We start from the raw sequence: 22165 nt of genomic DNA, 5'->3' as shown, positions 1-22165 counted from the left end.
TGGTCCCATATAAATGCATTGCAATTATATTAAAGGCTTGTTAATACATTTTACCAAGATTAATGTGCTTTATGTATCATAACTCTACTGGATAAAATAGTTTCTTGTTTCAAACAGGTTAGTGGAGCTGTAAAATCGCACTAATGGACTCTTTGATGCATTGCCAAACAGAGATGATTAAAAAGATGTAATTTCATTAACAGTTAGCTCCTCTCTGGTGGCTAGATTTAACCTTGTTTAATAAGATTAAATGGCTTGTAAAAAAAAAAAGTATTTGGTTAAGAACCTGTTTTCATACAGATGAGGCTGCTCATTTGGTTTGTTTTCCAGCACAAACAGCTGATTTATACCTGTATCCCATTGACCGGGTCCTCGGTCACTCTAACGTGGGGCTTCGGGCTGTTCTGTACACTGCCTGGTGAGGGGACCACCTCCCCCAGCAGATCTCTTAAGGTGTCCTCTTCGCCGCAGCACAGTTCGATGGCGGACACAGAGACAGTCAGATCAGTCCAAGTCTTCTCCCTGCGTCGTTCGATGGCGCTGTACAGCCAGGAGATGGCACAGGGAATCAAGCCGAGCTTCTGGAGGCTGTCACTGCTTCCCACCATGCTGGACCAGGATGCTGGGGAGAGCAGCAGAGGAGGCAGATGAATCTTGGCAAGCCTCACAATGTGCCTAGTTGTGAGGAATATCAGTACAAATAATTTCCATGCTATTTTGAATCTTGTTTGTTTACATTATATAGGTCATAGTAGCCCTTTTAACTAAGACATTTACAATTTAATAAAGAAAGTAGTAAAGATTGCAATAAATTACCTGTGCTCTGATGGGATTTAATCCAAAAGCCTCAACCCCATTACGGACACAACTGATACAGATGTTTTAGCGTATCATCAAAAGTCTTCCACCATACTAAACAGTGAGCGTCAAGTGTTGTTTTTTTCGTATCTATGCTTGTTTAAAAAGATAAGTCTAAAAAAAAACTCCATATAGATATATTGCATTCACATGTACGTAGCTCTATATGGAGTAGACATGTAGCTAATGTCCTTCTATTCTAAATGGTGCCTTCATACTGAGATCAGCGGTGCATAATTCTAAATGTTTTGCTCTGTTCAGACATCGTCTTTTTATTTATTTATTTATTTATTTTTCATATGGAAGGATCAACTGCTTGTCTGAGTATTGAATTTCAGTCTTTTTTTGGTGCCCTTACTGCTGGTTGGATTAATCAGAGAACAGGCAGTGTTTTCAGATAATTCTGTTTTAAAGCATCCTGAGGTGAGTGTGACGTCTGGCTATCTCAGCATAATTAATAACACAATATTTGATTCTCAGCTGCATTGCTATAGAAGTAGGTGCAAGTGCAAATCTTTTAACGGCAGAGAAAAAAAATTGAAGGTTGAGAAGCTAATGAAGGAGACAACTGAATAGCAAAGGCAGCTTGTCCTCGCCTTTGACTCGGGATTTGGGACTTTTGCTGCATATTTTCCTACTGTTTCTGCCTTTTTCTTCCTGATTATTGGTTTTAAAGGCTGCTAATAAGTAAAAATGAAAGCTCTGGGTGTCCTAGTTAAAGTCTGGACTTAAATCCAATTTAATCAACACTTAAATAGGCTTCCAAGGGCGGCCCACGTGGTCAAATTTAGGGTGCAATTACTATTTTACTCAGCACCTCTGGTTTGGATATTTTTCTGTTTTTTCAATAAAGATATTGAATAAATAAATATAATTTACTAAGACTTAAAAAGATTTATTTGTCATTTTGTTTACACAAGTGTAAAACAAAAAGAAATTTCGTTTGGAACAGCTCTGTGGACAATTTTATCTTTTTTTAAAGTGCAACTTTTTACATTTTTTTCCTCACATTTCATCACATATTAACATGTCTGACAAAAGAAACAAACCCCCCCCAAAAAAACTGAGGCAGTAAATGTAGACTTTTTAACAGTATTGCATTTGTCAGACAAAGACCAGACCCTTCAATATTAGCCCAAAACCCTGGAGTGGTGCCATGTTGCATCTCCTTGTACACTGTTGCCCTACATTCATGGAGAGATATGGGTCTGCTTTAGCTACTCTTGTCTTATCCAAACTCTAATTGAATGAGGATAAGAGAATTGGTTTACTCCAATTAAAGGCTGAGCTGCCCGCCGTTATTCAGGGGGAATGGTATTCTGTTTAGGAGATTGATATCCCTCTGGCTGCAGGCCACATGCACTCTGTATCGGCCGACTAATTCAATCAGATTTACGGAGAGTGGCGTCATGTGAAAAAGCTACAAGGAGACCCTGTCCTTACCACGCCATGTGTGTGTGTGTGTTTTAATGTGTGCGGCACAAATCTATTAAATCCCTGCACCAGCGCTAAGTGCAGGGTCCCATCTTCCTAATAGAAATATATTACAGCCCACTTTGTTTTAGGTCAATCGTAGGAAAACGGGAACGTGTTCTTTGGTGCATGGGAGGAGTAGCTTTCAAAAAAGATCAATGTATGGTTGATGCAAGGGCTTTTTTTACATATCAATAAGAATTTCAGATTTTTCAAGCATGAAAAAGCTGAAATCAACACAATATGGCTGAAAGAGAACAGCAGTATGGGATTTGTCTGAAGGTGGATAAAAGGACAGGAAGAAACAATGAAGGCATGTAGTTTAAGTACTAGAGAAAGATTGAATGAAAGCAAGAGGAGGGGTGTGGAGGGGCTTTAGCATTGATGAAAGCGTCCAAATCCTTTTCAGGGTTTGAACCTGTGGCCTCATGGAGCAGCTGGTGACTCACCCACATCAGCGCACCCTAAGCCCAAAACACATCCATCGCTGCCGCTAAGGACGCAGCGGATGATGTCAGCCAAGACGCCCGTGCACACTTCACCCTGGGCAAACAGAACAAAGGACAGGGGGGTTGATGAGCACTGAAAATTTGCACAAACCAGGCGCTGGGGTGGATTTTACTTTTTTTTTTCCTTCTTTTTTTATTTTCCCTTGAGCTTAGGCACATGTAAGCCGAGCTGGATGGTCTCAACAGGGGTGTGGTATCAATTTTCTTGCCATTAAATAGACAGAGGGAGACCACAGAGAATATATATATATGGATGATTTGTGTTGTGCATGTTTTCTGAACCAGACTCAAAGCTACAGAGTGCCATTTAAGTTGGAAACATTTGAAACCAGAAAGGGTAAATAAACAAACCTGTCCTGAATCCTGAGAATAAGCTGCATCAAAGTTGAAGGTCTTCAGTGGACTTTTTCTTTCCCTGCCCAGGGTCATTGTGCTGTAGGATAGGTTCCTGGCGGTCGGATCCATTATGGTGACTCTCTTCCTGGACGGGTCAACTCGAAGAACAGGTGGCTGGACGTGGCTCTCCGACAGCAGCCGGCTCACCCTCAGCACCACTTTGACCTGAGCGCAGGAGGACAGGAGAACAAGAGCCATGCTGATATCTGCTGTGAACCCTGAGCTATAGATCGCTGATTACCCTGGTAAATCTCAGATTACAAGAGGGAAATTGGTTGAGTGGAGAAAGCCTTGTGCCAGTATCCAGTACAGCCAAGTGGATATAGTGTACAAAAAGACTAGAGAGGTGGTTTCTCTAGAAATATCTAAGTTATTAGAAGTCCTGTTAAATTCATAAGGTGTACCACAAGAAAATGTTCAGGTAAAATCATGCATTTCATTAAACAAATTCTGTTTTTAATAATAAATCAAGAAGTGTTTTCAATGTGCAAACTTTTTTTGTTTTACATCTAAACAGCCACCATGGAGAAACAATATTTCAATTAGGGCTGCAGCTAACGATTATTTTGCAAATCGATTAATCTGTCGAGTATTTTTTTGATTAATAATTGGATAGCCAAAGGTTCCTTAAAGAAGATTTTTTTACAAAATCAAACAAGGTCAAACAAAACCTTTTCTGAGGAGTTCTAGATAGAGCATATTGACAGATGAAAACATTTTTTTATCTATGCAAAATGTTTTTATATTTTTTTAACAATTTTGATATAAATACTGCTATAAATGAGTCACTCTGTCAGCTAAACACATGCTTAATAATAATCTCTATAGTCCAGTTAACGATTAATCGATTACTAAAATAGATACTAAAAAGATTATTTCAATGATCAATTAATCACAATTTTTTAGCCCTAATTTAAATTATATTTTGTTTATTTCTATAGCACTAATTCCCAACATGTCGCCTCAAAGCACTTTACAGAGACGACTCAATCAGATCATAAAAGGAGAACCAGCTTCTTGCACAGAGTCATTGACTTTACAGGGTTTTCTCCTCCTGGATGAGCATGTTGAGACAGTGGAGGTTCGCTTGCATGGCATTGTTGAGCAGCAATCCCTCACACCAAGCATGCATACAGCAATAGCGGAGAAGAAAAACTCCCTTTAACAGGAGGAAACCTCCAGCTGAATCAGGGCCCTTCTGCTGAAGCAGACTGGGGGTTCAAGAAGAGGGAAGCAGAAACAAAATAGTACTGACCTACAAACAGTGTGGTCTATGTTAAAAAAGGTAAACTAGCTGTAAAATAATTTGCATATTAGCTTCACTGCAGCTTAGCAGTCATGCTATAAATATCTTGTCATGCTTTTCTGGGACTTTAACTGCAATAGGCCGCTTCCAGTTGCATGTTAAATCTGCATAGCTCACTACTTGGTTACTTCTGTAACTAATGCTAAATCCTGTGGTATTATGTTCTGGTGGAGATAACTAGTACTTTTACATACTTACATAAGAGTAGAGGCTGGTTATTAAAGTTATATGACAGAAAGTAAGAAAAAAAATATTATAATTAATCCACGAGCTGCTCCAGTTCCATGTAGCAGCAACTGATTAGTGAATAATTCATGGTAAAGGTGATAAAAGGACATCTCCACATTGGGAAAATATATCAAAGCAGCAAAGAGAATCTTTAAAACCTACGGATGGGTTTTACAGCAGTGCGTTTTAAGATGTCATGTTAAATATAGATAACAGGCAACAATGCCTGGAGCTCTTTGTCGGTTGGAAAACAGCATGGTGTCATTGCTGCTTTACTAAAAATCTGGTTTATGACTACAGGAATCTGAAGCATTTATAACGGGGAGCAAACAGCTGGACATTCGCTCAAAGCTTCTGCCTCCAGGAGTTTGGGGCTGAAATATTATGATCTGTGGCAAAAGGTACAAATGAACCAAGGGTTGGTGTTAAAAAGGATTACTACATGAGAACTGGAGGGTGGGAGGATGATGGTGTACTCTGGTGCTAAAAGTTATTTTAGCCGACATCCTTTTTCAATCTGCTTTTCTTGCTCCATGCAGCCAAAAGACAGAAAAAAATCAACATGCAGGAATGCGAGCAAGACGTAGACAGAGTCAATTACCCGGGCCAGCCTCTGACTCTGATGGTTATCATCTCCATTAGCATCTTTCTTTCCCCGCTTTCTCTTTCCTTTCCTCTTCCTACCCTTCTAATGTTATTCCCTCTTTCAGGGATGCTAAACAACACAAGGCTGATCATCCTCTGTTTATAATTTACCTCTGCAGGATCGAAAATACAGGATACCCTGACAAATATAGTTATCTGGATGTTGCACAGGGCTGCATCACACCACGATGAGATCATCCCTTATTGGCTGAATTTGAACCCTGACGTCCATATTTCAGCAACATGATAACTTCTTCAAATCTGTGAGGGATTTCCTAGCTTCTCTCCTCATGCATTTTGAACGTTAAGCAAGAGTAGCATCCCTAATCGTTTTAAACATGTGTTAAACTCTATTCATAAGAGGTGAATAATTCAGGAGGACGTTTTACAGGCAGAGAAAGCCTTCTTCGGCTCTCATCCCAGAGCAATGCTTCACAAAGCTGAGTGCGGCGGCGAGGTGGGGCTGCCGATGGGGTCCTTCCCAGCCCTTTTCTGTAACTCTACACTAAACCCAAGAGTCCATCTCCGAGACAAAGGGAGGGGCAGGGAGCCATATTGATCTCCTCGGTTTCTCTCCCAGAGGAGGCGGGGAAGAACAGAATGGAGACATTAGCACCACATTACAGTGAATCAGGAAGGGAGAGCGATATGGGATCTCTGCCAAATTGACAGAGATCTCTTTAAGCTGTAACACAGGTGGTGGGAAGACACGTCCAAGGTGCTGCTTATGGATAAGGAGGGGATATATAACACCAATGCAGAATTACTGTATTTGCCAGCAGAATAAGATACAAAAAATATGCCTAAAGGTTGTTTTATTAAAGTGAAAGCCAGGGAATGTGTATTATTCATGTGCTTACATCACCAACTAAAAACAACCTCTGGTATTTCTAACCAAACGTCACAGCAAAAACATAAATCAGCTCTTTGATGTATCAGAATTTGAGGTGAACCTTGCCAACGTCGGGCGAGTCTTTGCTGCGAGCGGCAGCTTGGAGCAAGCAGGGGGGGACCGGTGGCGGGTTTTTCTGGACGATCTCCCTGAAGCAGGTGGAGTGGTTGGAGGGAGCTGGATCAGAAGCCTGGCCCTTCTTCCTCAGTGTCAAGTTGAGCTTCTCAGCCGCCCTGCAGGGACAGAGAGAGAGGTGTCAGTGGTGTTGGTGGGGGACATTCACAGTGACTAATAAAACACTCCCACTACACCAAGAGGTCCTGGAGCTGAAATATATCTGAGAAACGAATAGAGAAGTCTTATTATTCTTATATTAGTGATAGATCAGTAAAAAGAACATGTACCCTCTGGTATTTACAAGGTTCTGGAATTAATACAACACAGACAGCTCTCCTTCATTTCCTGAAACACCCAGTTTGGGCTAAGGTTTAACCATTTTGGTGCATTAACATAATTGATTGTACAATAGAGGGTCAATGAAAGAAAGGATTGCAAAGATCCTCCCTCCACCACCATCCATCACCACTCTGGGTGCTGTCCTTTATGGGCATACATCTCCATTTTGGTCTCATTTACCTAAAAGTTCATTAAATCCTTTAAAATTAGTACATTTACATACTATCCTCCGTTCCTGAAGTAGTCTGGAAATTGTTTGTCTTCAGAGAAGAGGCCTTTTTCTACTTTTCTTCTACTTGTTCTGTCTCCCTATGTTTGTCATTTCATAAACTTGCCAATGGAGGCATGTGGGGTTTGAAACAAAGCCTTAAGGTGTTTTGGTGGATTACGTTTATACTCTAAAGAGGGAACTTCCAACCTCAGAGTTGGACATTTCAACTTGAACACCCCTGAAGGGTTTTGGATTATGAGTCGGAAGGTCAGCACAACATGATCATACCTAACTTCCGCATTGAAGATGGCTGCTGACTTTCTGTCTTTGACTGGTTTTATCAGTTATTCCATTTGTTACATACAGTAGCTTTTAATCAGTTGCACAAGTACTGCTTTTCACAACACATTTTAAACGTTGTTTAGAAACACAAAATTTTGTCATTGTTGTTCTAACAGCACCTGTGATTACATGAGAATGACAACTTCCCTGTCTGTTAACCAAACTTAGAACTAATTCCTGACAGCGTCCTGGATTTCTCTTCGGAACCTTCTGATACCCTGGTTCTGAATCCTTAGCACGTCCTTAGCATCGGCTTTGGTTCCACCCTATCCTGCCTTCCTTCTTCTGCCTGGATCTGGTCTCCTGCTTGCGTTCCATCCTCCGGAGCTACAACGTCTGGGACTCTCTGGGCCGTGTCTTGTTGGCATTCAACCGGCTGGAAGTAACCTTGTTCTCTTGGCACAGACTGAACTATAAGATCAGACGTTCCTGCCTTAGGGGTCCTTGATGTTACTTTATATCTGTTGTTTTTACATAAATGCTTTTGAGATATCTGACTGTCATCCTGCCTTGAATTCTTGGTCCCCTGTTCTGAACCTTGACATTTCCATGTCAATTAATGGAAATATATTTGCAATCCATTCAAAAAACTGGTTCATCTTTAATTAATTAATAATACACGTTAGCCCTGCAGTCCAGTAAAAATACAACTGTTTATAACCTTTAGTTGAAAAAACTCTGCATTATTTTTACAATGACTGCATAACGTGAAATGTGAAGCCATGTGTGGAACAGAACAATAGATGCAGAAGTTGATGCTCAATCATGTTTGTTGTCTTTTTTTTTTTCAAACGTTTCTCTCAATCTATTCAAAGCTCCATGTTAAAGCAAAAAAAATGCAACAAAACCAATAAAAACTAAACCCTTCAACATGTGGATAGTTGAATTTTAGTTAACTCTGTATTAAAAAAACTATTTTATTATCTTATCTTTCATCTTTAAAGACACATTTACTAATAAAACATGATTATGCTTCATAATTTAAAAAAATGCCGTTATTTGAAATCTAATAATCTGTTTATTCTAAACTGTAGAGTAAATAATCAAAAAGAGATTAATATTAAAGTAAAATGATGTGATTTCTGCTTTTACACATAGAGGCAATCTGATATAAAACATTTCCTAAGATTTCATCCTGAACAGACTCACCTGGCCAAAAGGGACATTGCAGCGGTGTTGGCGATGCTCACCACTTTGGAGATGTGAGGGATCTTGGAGGTAGTCTGAACAGTCCCAGCATCACCACGGGTCAGCGCGGCATCATCTGCCTTCTGCTGTTCCAAAAGAAAACTCATCACTCATTATATAAATATCCAAACCTCTAGTCACTCTCCAAAATCTAATACAAAGGGGAATTGTGGCATCAGGGGAATCACTTAGGAGCTCCAGTGTAAGTAGGTTATCTAAGGCTCAGAGCTCAAGCTGTAAACAAACAGCCTATTTGTTCCATCATGGACGGAGGCAGCTGGATTCAGACGGTGAGGAACATGCTGAGAAGCATCAGAGCTGAAGAGGTCATCTTTTAATACTGCCTGTGATGACTTTAGAAAAACAGGACATTATGTAAAGGTGTCCAGCAATCATACCTGTAGTTGACTGATTTAAAAGAAATATTTTATATCTAACCCCAGAATAAAGGTTTCTTCCATATGGAGAAAAAACAGGTCTTCAATAAAAGAAGCTTTATCATTCACTGCTTTCTGGTAAGAAAAAGAATTTAAATCCTATTTTGGATAAAAAGGAATAAAATTTGTAGATATTTTATATTGATTTCACCAATTCTCTGCAGCATTTTGAATAAGATGAAGGACTTTGAGGTGGTTTAACTACAATAATATTATAAAGAATAAAATCTATCCAACCTTAAGGTAACTAACGTATATACTAGTTTATCTGTCATTTTGTGACAGGACTGCTCTCACTCTGACTGCTCAGGTAAATGATATATTTTAAAATAATTCCTAATTTCCATATACCCTGGCTACAAATGACACCAGGATTGTTCACTTTTTATTTGAGACCAAGCAAATGCCATCAGCTTAGTAGTTTCTTTATCACTTAGAGCGGCCAAAACTTAACAGCTTCACTCTTGCTATTGATAAAAAAAAAAAAAAGACTTTTACATCTAATGAATTTAGAAGATTAAACAGACTATAGAGGTAGACAAAGTTGAGCATCATCAGCAAAACAGTTGTAGTAGGTTAGTCTGTCCGGCATAGAAACATCATACTTAGAGCAAGCACAGAAGAGTCATCATGATCTGTGACTGTTATGTATAATAATTTGTTTATATGGAATGAAAAGATGGTATTGGGTAAATTTAATGAAGATTGAGTTTGGCTTTTAAAATGTAGTAAGCATTAAAGTAGACATCTTTGGGATCAGATATAAGATAGAGTGAAGCTCTTTGGGAAATAGTTCATAGTTCCATTTTAGATTAGGTGCTTATATTTATATAACAAAATATATATACATATATATATATATATATATATATATATATATAACAGAAAAGTACAAAAAACAAAAAAAGTTTAAATCAAAAAGAAAAAAAAAAAACTAATATGACATAGTCCACCCAAAACCAACACTTACATTATCCGTAATGGAGAAAACAATGTCTGTGATTGTTTATCTAAAAAATAAAATCCCTTTTCTTCATGTTGGTTGAATAACCATTACGGCCTACATTTATTACAATTCCAAGTAGGGCAGAGCAAGTAATTGCATTGGCAATTTTCAAATCGCAGAGGCACTCAATTTTTAATCCCAATACATTTATACATGTGTCGTACATATACATTTTTCTGTCTGGAAAGCTGTACTAAACGAAATGTCAATAAAATGAGTGAAATAGAATAAAAGTTGTCCAAGTCTAATTTAACAAGAGTAAGACAAACTTTCTCCCTCCAGCCTTTAGGTGGCAATAACACGATTAAAGTGGGTGCAACTAGCACCTAGAGCTATGCTTTATAGTAAGAAGTAAGAATGTAAATGTTGCAGCAACGTCCTGCAGCACTGGATTCTGGACAAGCATGCTTTCAATGTCATTGGAAAAGAACAGAATCCCTGCAGTAAAACATCGCCATCCTTGTGCGTGATGCAAAGGAAAATTGCAATTAAATCGCATTTGCAATTTTCGTTAAAAATAATCGCAATTTAAATGTTTGGCAAAATCGTTTAGCCCTAATTCGAAGTACTACAATACCTGTTTCTTATCATATCAATGATAGTCAAGCGTTAATTATCCAAAAATAAATACACCAAATTTCACAATACTTTTAAATTTCATAACTACGTAAAGGTTGCACTAAATCTACGTGTAAGTTATCTAAGAATATTTTTTTGTAAATAGGACACCGTGACAGTTTTAAAAAGGGAGCTGCGTTATTATTCATTTTTAAAATAAATACAGTCGACCTCAACATCTTCAGTAGATTTGAATCTTGCTTTTATTGAAAATCATTGGAAGCAGTTTGAGGAAGACTCAAGATAACCCTAACTTTCTCCCCTTGTGTTTTGATATGACTTGTTGATAACATGGTTTATAACTTCTTTGACGTAATTTTCAATTTATTCTAGACTGCTCTTACAGAAAACTGTTTTACTCTCATATTATTCATTTTGAGCTTTTAGCATCTAAATCATAGGGATTTTTATTCAAAAGCGAAGGTTAGAAATACCCCATATGTTGTGATACTGGTGAAGGCCATTTAATTTGGATCAAACTTACTCACATGTGGAGGCAGGATAACATGAGCTCAGTTTTCCATGAGTAACAGCCAACCATTATGTGCCAATTAGTGCCAGTAGAGATGTGCAGTAATGGTTTGGAATGAGACAGGGCTGATGGAGACTAAAGGTAAAACAGATGATTTATAAATACTTCACTGACCATCTCCTTCTGTTTCTTATGACTCATAAGATTTTTTTATTTTTGTTTTTTCTCTCCTTGAGATCTTCTCTCTATTTGCACTCATTTATTCCTATTTTATGCCTTTTATTTCTCTCCACCCCCATTCTATCCCGCTCTGCTTCGACCTCAACATTTCCTTGTCCTGCAGTATTTTATCCCAGAGGAATCACCCCCTACTGATCTGCTCTCGGCTCCTGCTAATGTGTTTTTTTTTAGAAATCAAACTGTTTTCTGAATGCTTTGTTCTGACTCTTATCATCAAGGTCCATCTTGGTTGATCCAAACAGAAGGTGACAGCTCAGCGAATCGGTGCACACCTTTAGCAGGCATAAACTTTGATCAAATCGTACATCCTTTCCCTAATACCAAGAAAACATTGATTCTTGCTGACAGGCTCCAGTGCTTTTACAGGCTCGAGTGCAGGAAAGCGAGTCCTTATCCAGAGTGGGACATTTGGCAGTCTTTCGATGTTGCCCAGGACATATTTGTGCACACGCTGCCAAAGAAATGTGTCCATATGCCACCTCTGATGTGTTCTGTATAAAAAAACGTGTCCCTAATCTAACTCTCAGTTACTAGATCTACACTGAATGCAAAATGGCCCAAATTTCTTTTTTCTGTTCTTTTTGCAAAGGGAATCGTAGCGTAGATGAGCAGCACATTTTATTTCTCAGAAAAAAAATACTTTTCCTCTAAGTAACCTAAAGATATAAATATAGGCAATAAGAAAGATCCCTTAAGCAGAAACTTAATTACCTTGAAGGAAAAGTGCAAATTGGAACCACTTTGTTACATATGCAGACCAATGATTAATCTAATTACTGAATTTCTATACGTCTAAGCACAAGCAACAGAGGTCCATGTCAAGTTGAGTATTGTTTCCTTGCTAGAGAATCTCACAATCACTTAAAACAGTGAGTGAAGTTCAACAGACTCAAAGAATGCTTTTATGCACATTAGACAGCGTTAGCAGCACTTACTGGAGTTTGATTGTGGTTTGCATGAGGCCTGGTGGATGTATGGTACAAGTGTCTGATATACATAAGGACTCAAACTCACGTCAGAAAGGTTCCAGTTGCCCAAGACAGACCACACACAAGGAAGGATCATCATTTATGGCATAGCCACAAGCATTATGACAAGCAATATGACAATATGACCTGTAACACATTTACAGGAATTGAATTGCATATAACACAACACACAGTCAATAACTATTTCATTAGGTACACCTTGCAAGCACCGGGTTTTGCCTTCAGAACTGCCTTAATTCTTGATGGCATAGATTCAGCAAGATACCAGAAACTTTCCTTTGAGAGTTTGGCCAAATTGACATTATAGCCTCATGAAGATGCTGCAGATTTGTTTGCTTCACATCCATGAAGAGAATCTCCTGTTTCACCACATCCCAAAGGTGCTCTATTGGATTGAGATCTGGTGACTGTGGAGGCGTTCTGAGTGCAGTGAAATAATTGTTATGTTCAAGAAACCAGTGTATTCCTGCTTTATGACATGTTGCATTATTCTGGTGGGAGTAGCCATCAGATCATGGGTACACTGTGGTCATAAAGGGATGGACATGGTCACCAACAATACTCAGGTAGGCTGTGGTGTTGACATGATGCTCAGATGGTCCAAATAGGGCCAAGAAAATACCCCCCACAGCATTACACCACCAACAGCCCGAACCCCTGATACAAGGTAGGATGGATCCAGGCTTTCATGTATAATTCTGACACTCTCTGAATGTTGCAGCGTAAATCACGACTCATCAGACCAGGCAAGTCTCAGTTTCCTGGTCTTAGCTGACAGGAGGGACACCTGGTATGGTCTTCTAGTGCTGTAGCCCATCCGCCTTAAGGTTCAACATGTTGTGTGTTCAGAGATGCCTTTCTGCATACCTCGGTTGTAACAAGGGGGTGTTTGAGTTACTGTTGCCTTTCTATCAGCTCAAACCAGTCTGGCCATTCTGCTCAGACCAATGGCATCAACAAGGAATTTTTTGCCCACAGAACTCCAGCTTACTGCATATTTTCTCTTCGTCAGACTGTTTGTAAACCCTAGAGATTGTTGGACGTGAAAATCCCAGTAGATCAGCAGTTTCTGAGATACCTTGACCATACAGTCTGGTCCAAGCAACCATGACACATTCAAAGTCACCTAAATCAGCTTTTTTCCCCATTTATATGCTTTATCTTTACCATGTCTACATGCCTAAATGCACTGAGTTACTATCTTATCATTGGCTGATTACCAATTTTCTTTAACGTGCGGCTGGACAGGTGTACCTAATAAAGAGTCTGGTGTGTGTATAATCGAACATGTTGTCTCAACAACTGGATTCCTACTTCCTTAAACAAAACGGTGTTATAGTCTTTAAACAGGACAATTCACATTGGCTCACATGAAGTCCTACCCTGGTCCATTTCTTTAATCAGTTCCCTTTTAAAGGGATGGGATCAACTTATATTCCTCAAACTACAGGGTTGTTTACTACATATTTAGCCAGCTTCCCTCAGAATGGGGAGCAATAGCAGTGTGGTTGTTTTCCTCACCAAGTCACCTTTTGTATGCAAGCCTAATAGATGCCACCTTAGACTCTCAGTGTCCAAACACTGACAATTAGGTCTTTGGTTCGATGTCATAATCATACACTGCCTGCTTTTTTAATGTGTGTAGGGCTACAAATAAAGATTATTTTGCTAATCATTAATCTGTCCATAATTCTTTTAATCAAAAACTGGATCTTAATTTGATTAACATAATTTGAACCAAGTGAAGCCAAAACTTGATGTGTCCTGATTTACTGATCGGGCTGGTATTTCCTCTTAAATGCAAGATATAAATATATTTTTTTACAGTTTTGAGTAAAGAGTTGTTAAGCAAAAGAACATTTGATGGTCTTTTAAGGCAATTTAATATATATTTTTTTAAATGTGTTAATCAGTTCACTGTTTTTTCAATATAAAATTTATCCAAATGTGTCTGATTAATTGTTTCAATTTTACTGGTTTTACTGTACCTCAAAGAAATGGTAACTGGAAAGTATTATGTTGATAACAAGCAAGATGAAGTTTTTTGTTATTTTTACAAGAAGATCCTCAAATTTGGTGTGGTTTAGGAGTTTGCCTGAGCCCAACGTAATTGAGCTTAGGGGAAAAAAAGAAAAAAAACATTCAACTGTTTTCTGTAATGTTTTAAGCTAACAGAACAATACTAGGAACAAAATCCTGCTTACTTTTGAAATTTTGTCACAAGAATTTCATTAATTGGCACCTATGTAGCTTTAATAAGCTAATCAAGGTACTTAGAAAGTAAAAACTGACACAACATGTCAATAATGGAAGCTTACATCAATTAGCTAACTCCTAGCTGCTAACAAAGCTAACGCTAAGCTCAAATTCAGTCCAAAATCAAACATACTTTGAAAACTCTAACCCAAACTAGGTCATTGTAAAATTGTGGTGTATTCTTTGAAAATCAAACATTCATAGCTTTTAGTCTTATTTTTTTCAACTAATGCTCAGAAAAAAAAAACTAGCTTAAATTGTCTTATCTTGTGAAATTAGTGTAGCTTCACACTATTTTTTTTTTTACCCATATCTCCAACAAGAAGACATTTTTTCAGACTGCTAAGGGCACCAGCCCCACTGCAGCCCTGATAGATGAAGCGGGGAAAAAAGGATGAAAGGATTAATATAAAAATTTTCCTTCTTCTTGTCAAGCTTTTTGTTGCGCATATGACATATTCAGTTTTCAAAATATATTTCTTGGTTTGTTATACAACTTTAAAAAAAAAAAGTTTATATTGTGCTAAATAGAGTGGCTCTCAAAATGATACAACTGAAGAAGATAAATGTTTAAAATTATCTTCATATTTATGTTTTTTGCATGGCAAAACCCTGCTATGTTGAGTGTGAAGAAGTGTGAAGGAGTGTGAAGAGTTTGGATAAACTGTAGTTTCTACAGTGACAGTCATGAATCTCTATCATTTCCTTGCAAACAAACTCAAACAAATATACTGATAATTAAGAGAGAAAAGTAGGAACCAGGTATACTTTAAAGGCTTAAGATGTTGTTGGTCACATTAAATCAAACATTTGCTATAACGTCCAGTAAATGTGGACGTTTGGAGGAGGGGCGGCTTCCATCACATTAATGCATATTTCACCAGCCACTATTTTAAATATGGCTGCCATCTCTATTGATCACAAGAGCTTTTTGACTGGCCTGTTTTATGACGGGTAAATCATGACCCTATTCCATTCCATTAGTAAGAGGACTTTTATAGAACATACTCAGCTACGGGATCGAAAACAGGCCCTGATTAGGCGCTATGTATCTTTGGCTTGCTGACATGTGCGCTCGTGAAGACATGCATTATCCATATAGCTCATTAAAGTGGGGGTGGAACCTAGGAAATGTGTTATATAGGTTGTCGAGCTTGAAGAAGGCTTTTAAGGGTACCTGATGGTGAGAGTTCATGGTGACACCATCTGGATTGGATGCTGATTTAGAGGCCACCAGCTGCTGCTGCTCCTCCACCCAGCGGCCCATATCCGGGTTGGGGAGCTTGGGCCCCCTCCGTCTGAGGGTTTGGGGAGTCCTCTGGGGCGTCCTGGGGCTTCGCGGGCTGTGTGTTTGACTGTACGGTGGATGCACGGCCTCCCTGGAGAACCTCTCTTCATGCTTAGCCCCACTTTGTCCCAGCACTGCAAAAGAGGGCTTCGCTAACGACTGCCCACGACTCAGAGCCAGGAGGATGGCCTCCTGCTTGAGTTGGCTCAGATTAACGCCACAGGCTGCACACTGGCCCAGCTCCCTCTCCCTGTTCCTGGACTCCAGGTTAGAATGACCGTGGACACGAAGGTTGTCATGAAGAAAAGCGGACAGGTCGTTGGTTTCCTGCAGAATTTAAGACAAAATAAAACAGATTTTTTTTTTTTTATTACAGGTGGATGCAGAAATCTCTGTTTTCCTTCCTTAACCAAATAAAATCTGACCTGGGATGTCGTATATAATCGACAAAACTGCTCTGATGGGCTGAAACAACCATTTTCCCCACTTTAGATTTTGTTAAAAACAGTTTAGTAATGTGGATTCTTTATAACAGCCTGCATTTATGTACTTATATCTACAGGTTTATTAATGTATCATTCTAAATAACAGATGGATTCCTTTTTAGACTTTTTTACACATTTTTAGTCTTTTATGCTTATTTCTTTATGTTTGGTTGTAAGATTAAGATATACTTTATTTTTTACAGAAAATACTGTTGATAAGGATTTTTTCTCTGACTATATTATAATCAGATATCAAATACAAGCTTTGAAAGCTGCTTATTTATTGAACCAGTTAATAAAGTAGCATGATGCTAGTATTTTAAAGGGCATTAATTTGTATTTGTTGCCCTCTAGATTAAACAGATTATGAAAGTTATTACATCACACCCCTGAACTACATTACCTCCTTTTGAAAGAAAGTGATCAGTCAGTGATTTTAGATTAAAATTAAAACATTTGTGAGATAAACTGGCAAACGATGTGTCTCTGTGTTCCAGATAGCAATCTATCTGCATTAGCAGGTTGTATGTCAGGCTGCATCTTGTGGCCTGTCTGAGTTGAAACCTGAAGATTAAATGTGTTTTTAAAAGCCTGTGAGAACAGACGGCCTTTAAACAGCTCAGCTCATCAACTCATGGTGTAAACAAACTGCTGCTGACATCTGAGATGTCAGCCTGGGCCCCAGCAGCCGGATCAGAGAACCACAAATCCAACAATGATCAAATCTCACATTTCATCCTGACAAAAACATTTATAACAGTTAGAAATCTGAAAAGTGTGGCATGCATTTGCATTTATCCCCCTTTATCTTTAAATAAAGAGGAACCATTTGCCTTTTAAACCTAGCGAATAATAATAATGATAAGTAAAGGGAGCCAACATTTGTTTAATTTAATCTCAGTGTAAATCCAGATGTTTTGTGATGTCATCAGAGGTTTGTTGTAAAATGTTAGAGAAAAAACAACATCAGGAAGATTAAGGAACAGTAATCTTAGGAATGAAATTTGGGGGAATTTTGAAGCTTTAGGTTTTTTTTAAATATCCCAAACTTTGAACATCTGACAGTGCTTTCATATCTAAAAAAAATTCTCTGTAACTCACACCTTCATCTTGGGATGAAATTTCAGTTTTCACTTTTTTAGCTGCAGTAATCGGCCATTACATGAATTTCCCTGCTGGATGCATCTCACACTGATATTAAATTGCCTGCCATCTAACAGGCATTTCCAAAGTGCATTAAGAAACAAAGTGATTGAACAAAGTAGCTTTCTCTTTCTGTCACAGTGGTGAACATGTGTAGTATGCATGGTGTACAAGAGCTTGCTTGAACTCTGATCAAATTATAAAGTCTATAAAATTAAATACGGTACATGAAAAAGCTGAAGGATCTTCTCATGCTATTATGTCATCCATTGAATAAAGGGCATATATCCAAACATATGCCGAGGGTAAAAACTCTGAAACAGTTTTAGAGATCAACAAATCAAACTGTTAGCAGGGCGATATTTATTATTCTAAACTACATTTGGTGGAAACTGTTTAAAGAATCCAGAAAATAACTTTATGTCTCACATGTGAAATTCTATGTGTGGAGGAAACCTCATCCTGAACATGCCATCACCAAAAACATGTTAGCACTATCATGCTTGTGCAAGACTTCCTTCAGCAGGGAAAGGAATAATTATCAGAGCTTCAACTTATGATATAGAATGAAACTTTAAGATCCACTGTCCTGCATGTTTTACTGTTTTCCTGCTACTGAAACACTTGACCTACATGAATGGGTGATTAACAAGCTAACAGCATGTCGAGGAAGTAATGTAATCACACACATATTAAACCTGAAGGACAGTGAGCCCTGAAGATGAGGACTGAGAACCATATATTTAGATCTAAGCATGCTTATGTATCAGAATGGTCTAGTTAAAGTCCTGCTTTTTTGCAAAGAATGTGAAAGAGGTATGATTATTTTACAGGGCACTGCAGTAAAAAGCATACAGCAGCGGTGATCTGCTTCATCTAACAGTAAGCACAAACATCTCTGAATCCAGACACATTTGGCCAACCCCAACTTCCATGCAATTATGAAATTTAAATAAAATCACCTGAAATGTCTCACACAAAGAACTGATAACAGATATTATAACAATAATATCACAAAATGAAAAGCGAAACCACACCGGAGACATTGCTTCCCATCTTGACCAGCCCATTTAAAAAAAAAAGAAAAAAGAGGATGATATCATAGAGCAACGATGCTATTGAGAAGCCATAGTCTTGATCAATAAGCCTGAAAGGAGCTAACTGGCTTATCGGGTTTCTACTGGCTGCACGCTTCAATCTCCCTCCCTCCCTAAAACATCAAGACCACGGCTCACCGGCCAAACATACCACTTAAGCGGACAAAAATAAATAGCCTTTCCTCAGCGGGGAAGGCGGAAAGATGACACAGAGATGTCGCCATGAAATATTCATGCCCATCTGAAAGCACTCAAACAGGAATGTCACAGGTTTTACTTGGTGGGTTAGGGTCTGGGTGATGGATGGCGACAGTGTCCGACGTATAGAGGTGCATTCTCTAAGAGGCAGCACATACGACCACATGAGCATTAAAACACCAGTTAACAGCCTTTGATTGAGTGACAGAAAGAGTGTAAAGAGGGTCAGCACTTCCCCCTATACGCCATGTCTGCAACTAAAACATTATTCCATTCTTTAATAATAACTTATAAGCAAATGATTATCTTTTTGTTAAGAAATACGTAATTGCAGACACAAACAGGGCAGGGTTTTCAACTTGTTCACTTTTCATGCCTCCCTCAAGGAGCCATTGTTTCAATGAACACATGAAGACAAAGAAAACCATCAAATATTAACATTATAGTGATGGTTTAGCGCATATTGAATTAATAACTACATTCTGTGGGAGGTAGAGTCTATTGGTTATGGGACGCACACTGATAAAACAAAACAATTTCAATTTGGCCATAAAAAAAAAAAACAGAGAAACAACTTGCAAACACATAATTTGAATAGATTTCCAAGTAGAAACTCTTTAGGTTCGGCAGTTGAAATATATAGATAACAATGAGTAAATAAATCACCACTAATAATTGAATACTTATTCTGAAGACATTTTTCTGCTCTAGTTGTTCTACCTATATTTATCAGCTTATGATTAAGCTATGAAACATTTTTTGAAATACCGCTTAACTTTTTTATGTTTTCACTTTACCTTTTTACTTGTCAATCACAGCTATGGTCTGATTAAACAGAGCTTTAAGTTATTTAAACTGAATTCAAGCAAATAAGCCTGTAATGTTCATTAATGTTAAAATTCTTAGAAGAATATCTATTTTTAGGTAGTAAATCTTTGTTAAATTATTATACCATTTTATTTATTTATGTTATAAACTGCTTCTTTCTGTATCTCGACTTCTGTCTCCTTGAACCCCAGTCGGCCTCGGCAGATGGCCGCTCACACTGAGCCTGATTCTGCTGGAGGTTTCCTACTGTTAAAAGGGCGTTTTTCCTCTCCACTTTCGCTACAAGCATGCTTAGTGTGAGGGATTGCATTCGAGTCAATGAGTCAATGCAATCAACTGGTTTTCCTCAGACAGAAAATCAATGAATCAATTTCACTGTATGTTCTGGTGAACTATGAAGTACCTTGAGATGACATGTGTTGTGAATTGGCGCTATAGAAATAAACTGAATTGAATTAGAAGTTGAAATTTTTAATTATGGATGAGATTTTTAATTTGTATCTAGCTTTAGCTGGTTTAGCAATAGCACTAAAGCTAAATTTAAACATGCAAGAAAGCTGAGCTTCCTATATCATATTCTTTAAAAAAACATTTTTATTGGTTTAAAAATATCAACGAATTGTTTTAGCAGTTGCTAATCTACTTGAACCGGATAGAAACCTAATTTCTTGCTATAATGCTGAAACTTTCTCAGCTATATCCTCTTATCTATGACCAAATGTAATTGTTTATAGGCCTAATCCAACCCCTATAAACCTATTTCTCCGCTGCACACTACTTGCTGGACCAATAAGAAGAACAACTGAGTGAAACCCACGATTTAAATATAAATCAGAAGTGATAATAATATTACAACAAATCTAAGTATTACGGTTTTAGAATCAAGCATTATAGATCTTTAAACACAATTATTGGTCAACATTTTTATTTATAATGTCTTATATTTAACACAATCCGAAACTATTTTTTTAAGTGCATTCAACCAAATCTTATAAGTTACTTATATACAGATACATTTAACATTGCATACATACTTATTTAGAGCAATAAACGATAGGATCCAATAATTAAAATTTTCATAAAAACCAGTATATATAAATTAAAGTGTGTGGTTTCAATTCAAATCTAATTAATAAAGAGACCATATAAAACCTCCAGGTTGAGTTCAGTATCTATCCTCATATTTCTCTTTATCAGGCATAAAGTAATCAGTCTGATGGTATCAATAGGCTCCAAATATCCTGCATCACATCATCAGTCACTGACCTTGCAGGAGAAGTGGTGGTGGACAGCCAGACTCAGAGCTTGCTTCTTTAGAGCAACTAGAGCTGCAGAGCACTTCTCACAGCACGCAACTTTCCTGTCGGACCTCCCAGATCCGGGATGCAGAGCAGACGCAGAGCCCCTGAACGCTGTCCCACTTCCAAACGACATCCTGATGCGTTCCCCCAGCGAGCCTGGAAGGGACTTGTAGGAGGGGACCTCCCTGCTGCACATATCCCGGTGAGGAGCCCTGGGGAGTGGGGCGCTCCTCTGGCTGGCACTGTCTCCTGATGCTGGACGCAGAAAAGGAGTCACAGTGATGCTGCACTGCTGGGCTCTAAGAAATAAAACATTACAAAGAGGATGAATGTGGGCTTAGGCAGAGGGAAATTAGATATCAATCGACGTGGGCAACTCTAACCACACCCTAATGTTTTTTTGTTGTTGTTTGTTTTGTTTTTTTATCCTGGAGCAACATGGTGCGCTCCATCTAAAAATAAAAAAAATCTAATAACCTTGCATCTTCTTCAGTTTTCCAGTGTCTCTAAACAATAAATGAACCTTGCTTACCCAGTGCGCTCCTCGGATCGCAGATGAAAATCTCTCCCTTCTTCCAGTTACAGAGGACATAACTTGTAAATATTTAAAAAGATTGTCCAACAAAGGCGGGGCGCATTTTTAGGTATTTCAGCCAAATCTCCGAATATCAAAAAGATATGCTGCAAAATCATCTTAGATTTTTTTTTATTTTTTTTTTAGAAAACTTTCCCAAAAAGAGACCGGTTGGACGCTCCAAATGAAGAGGTGGTGTGATGACAGCAGCGCAGAGGAACAAGGAGTGAACGCACAGTAGAGCGCTGCCTCTACTCACCCTGCAGTTCATCTCAACTCCTCGAGGGGGCACTAATGAGCAAGTGCTTCGACGCTGCAAATGGGGCATCATGCAACAATCACATACAAAAATGCATGAGACGTTGATATTTTTACTTGACTCATTTCAGTATATTTGCAACCCCCCTGAATCCTGGTATATATATAAGTTGCAAGTGTGAGAAACAAAATGATGTGCCAAATTTGGACAGCCATTGTACAAAGAGATAAAGTGTAACTCATATTTGTTTATATTCTACTTACATTTGATAAGATTTTTCTATTTATGGACATCAGTCATGGAATGTTTATACTGTTGTATGATTTATCTTATTAAAATGCTAAAAAAAAAATTACACCCAAATAATTACAGAAGCTGGAGCAAATACTTCCTTGTGCAAAAATGTGAATGTTTCACTATGAACAAAAAGGGTGTAACGTCTCATCTCTTTCAGAGTAGCACCCTCACCC

General features: G+C 38.2%; 1 protein-coding gene across 4 annotated transcripts in view; it reads right to left on the bottom strand.

Moving 5' to 3' along the window:
- The window catches only part of LOC107095681 (kinesin-like protein KIF26B), a 38911-nt gene extending 17296 nt beyond the window's left edge, over window positions 1–21615 (bottom strand). For 3 of the 4 annotated variants that reach the window (XM_015391895.1, XM_015391897.1, XM_015391898.1), the window contains exons 1-8: window positions 21395–21615; window positions 20828–21161; window positions 15700–16137; window positions 8466–8590; window positions 6369–6540; window positions 3192–3401; window positions 2781–2874; window positions 351–622 (exon numbers count right to left, since the gene is read on the bottom strand). In XM_015391895.1, coding sequence (XP_015247381.1) covers window positions 351–622; window positions 2781–2874; window positions 3192–3401; window positions 6369–6540; window positions 8466–8590; window positions 15700–16137; window positions 20828–21058 — 1542 coding nt within the window. In that variant the 5' untranslated portion in view covers window positions 21059–21161; window positions 21395–21615. The remainder of the gene's footprint in view (window positions 1–350; window positions 623–2780; window positions 2875–3191; window positions 3402–6368; window positions 6541–8465; window positions 8591–15699; window positions 16138–20827; window positions 21162–21394) is intronic. The other variant, XM_015391896.1, reaches the window with a different exon arrangement.
- Between the last annotated feature and the right edge of the window lie 550 nt (window positions 21616–22165).

The sequence above is a fragment of the Cyprinodon variegatus genome, unplaced genomic scaffold (assembly GCF_000732505.1).
Source record: "Cyprinodon variegatus isolate N-32 unplaced genomic scaffold, C_variegatus-1.0 Scaffold563, whole genome shotgun sequence".
In the NCBI taxonomy this organism is placed as follows: Eukaryota; Metazoa; Chordata; class Actinopteri; order Cyprinodontiformes; family Cyprinodontidae; genus Cyprinodon; species Cyprinodon variegatus.
The sequence above is the reverse complement of the archived record's forward strand: the minus strand, read 5'-3'. Positions and strand labels throughout refer to the sequence as shown.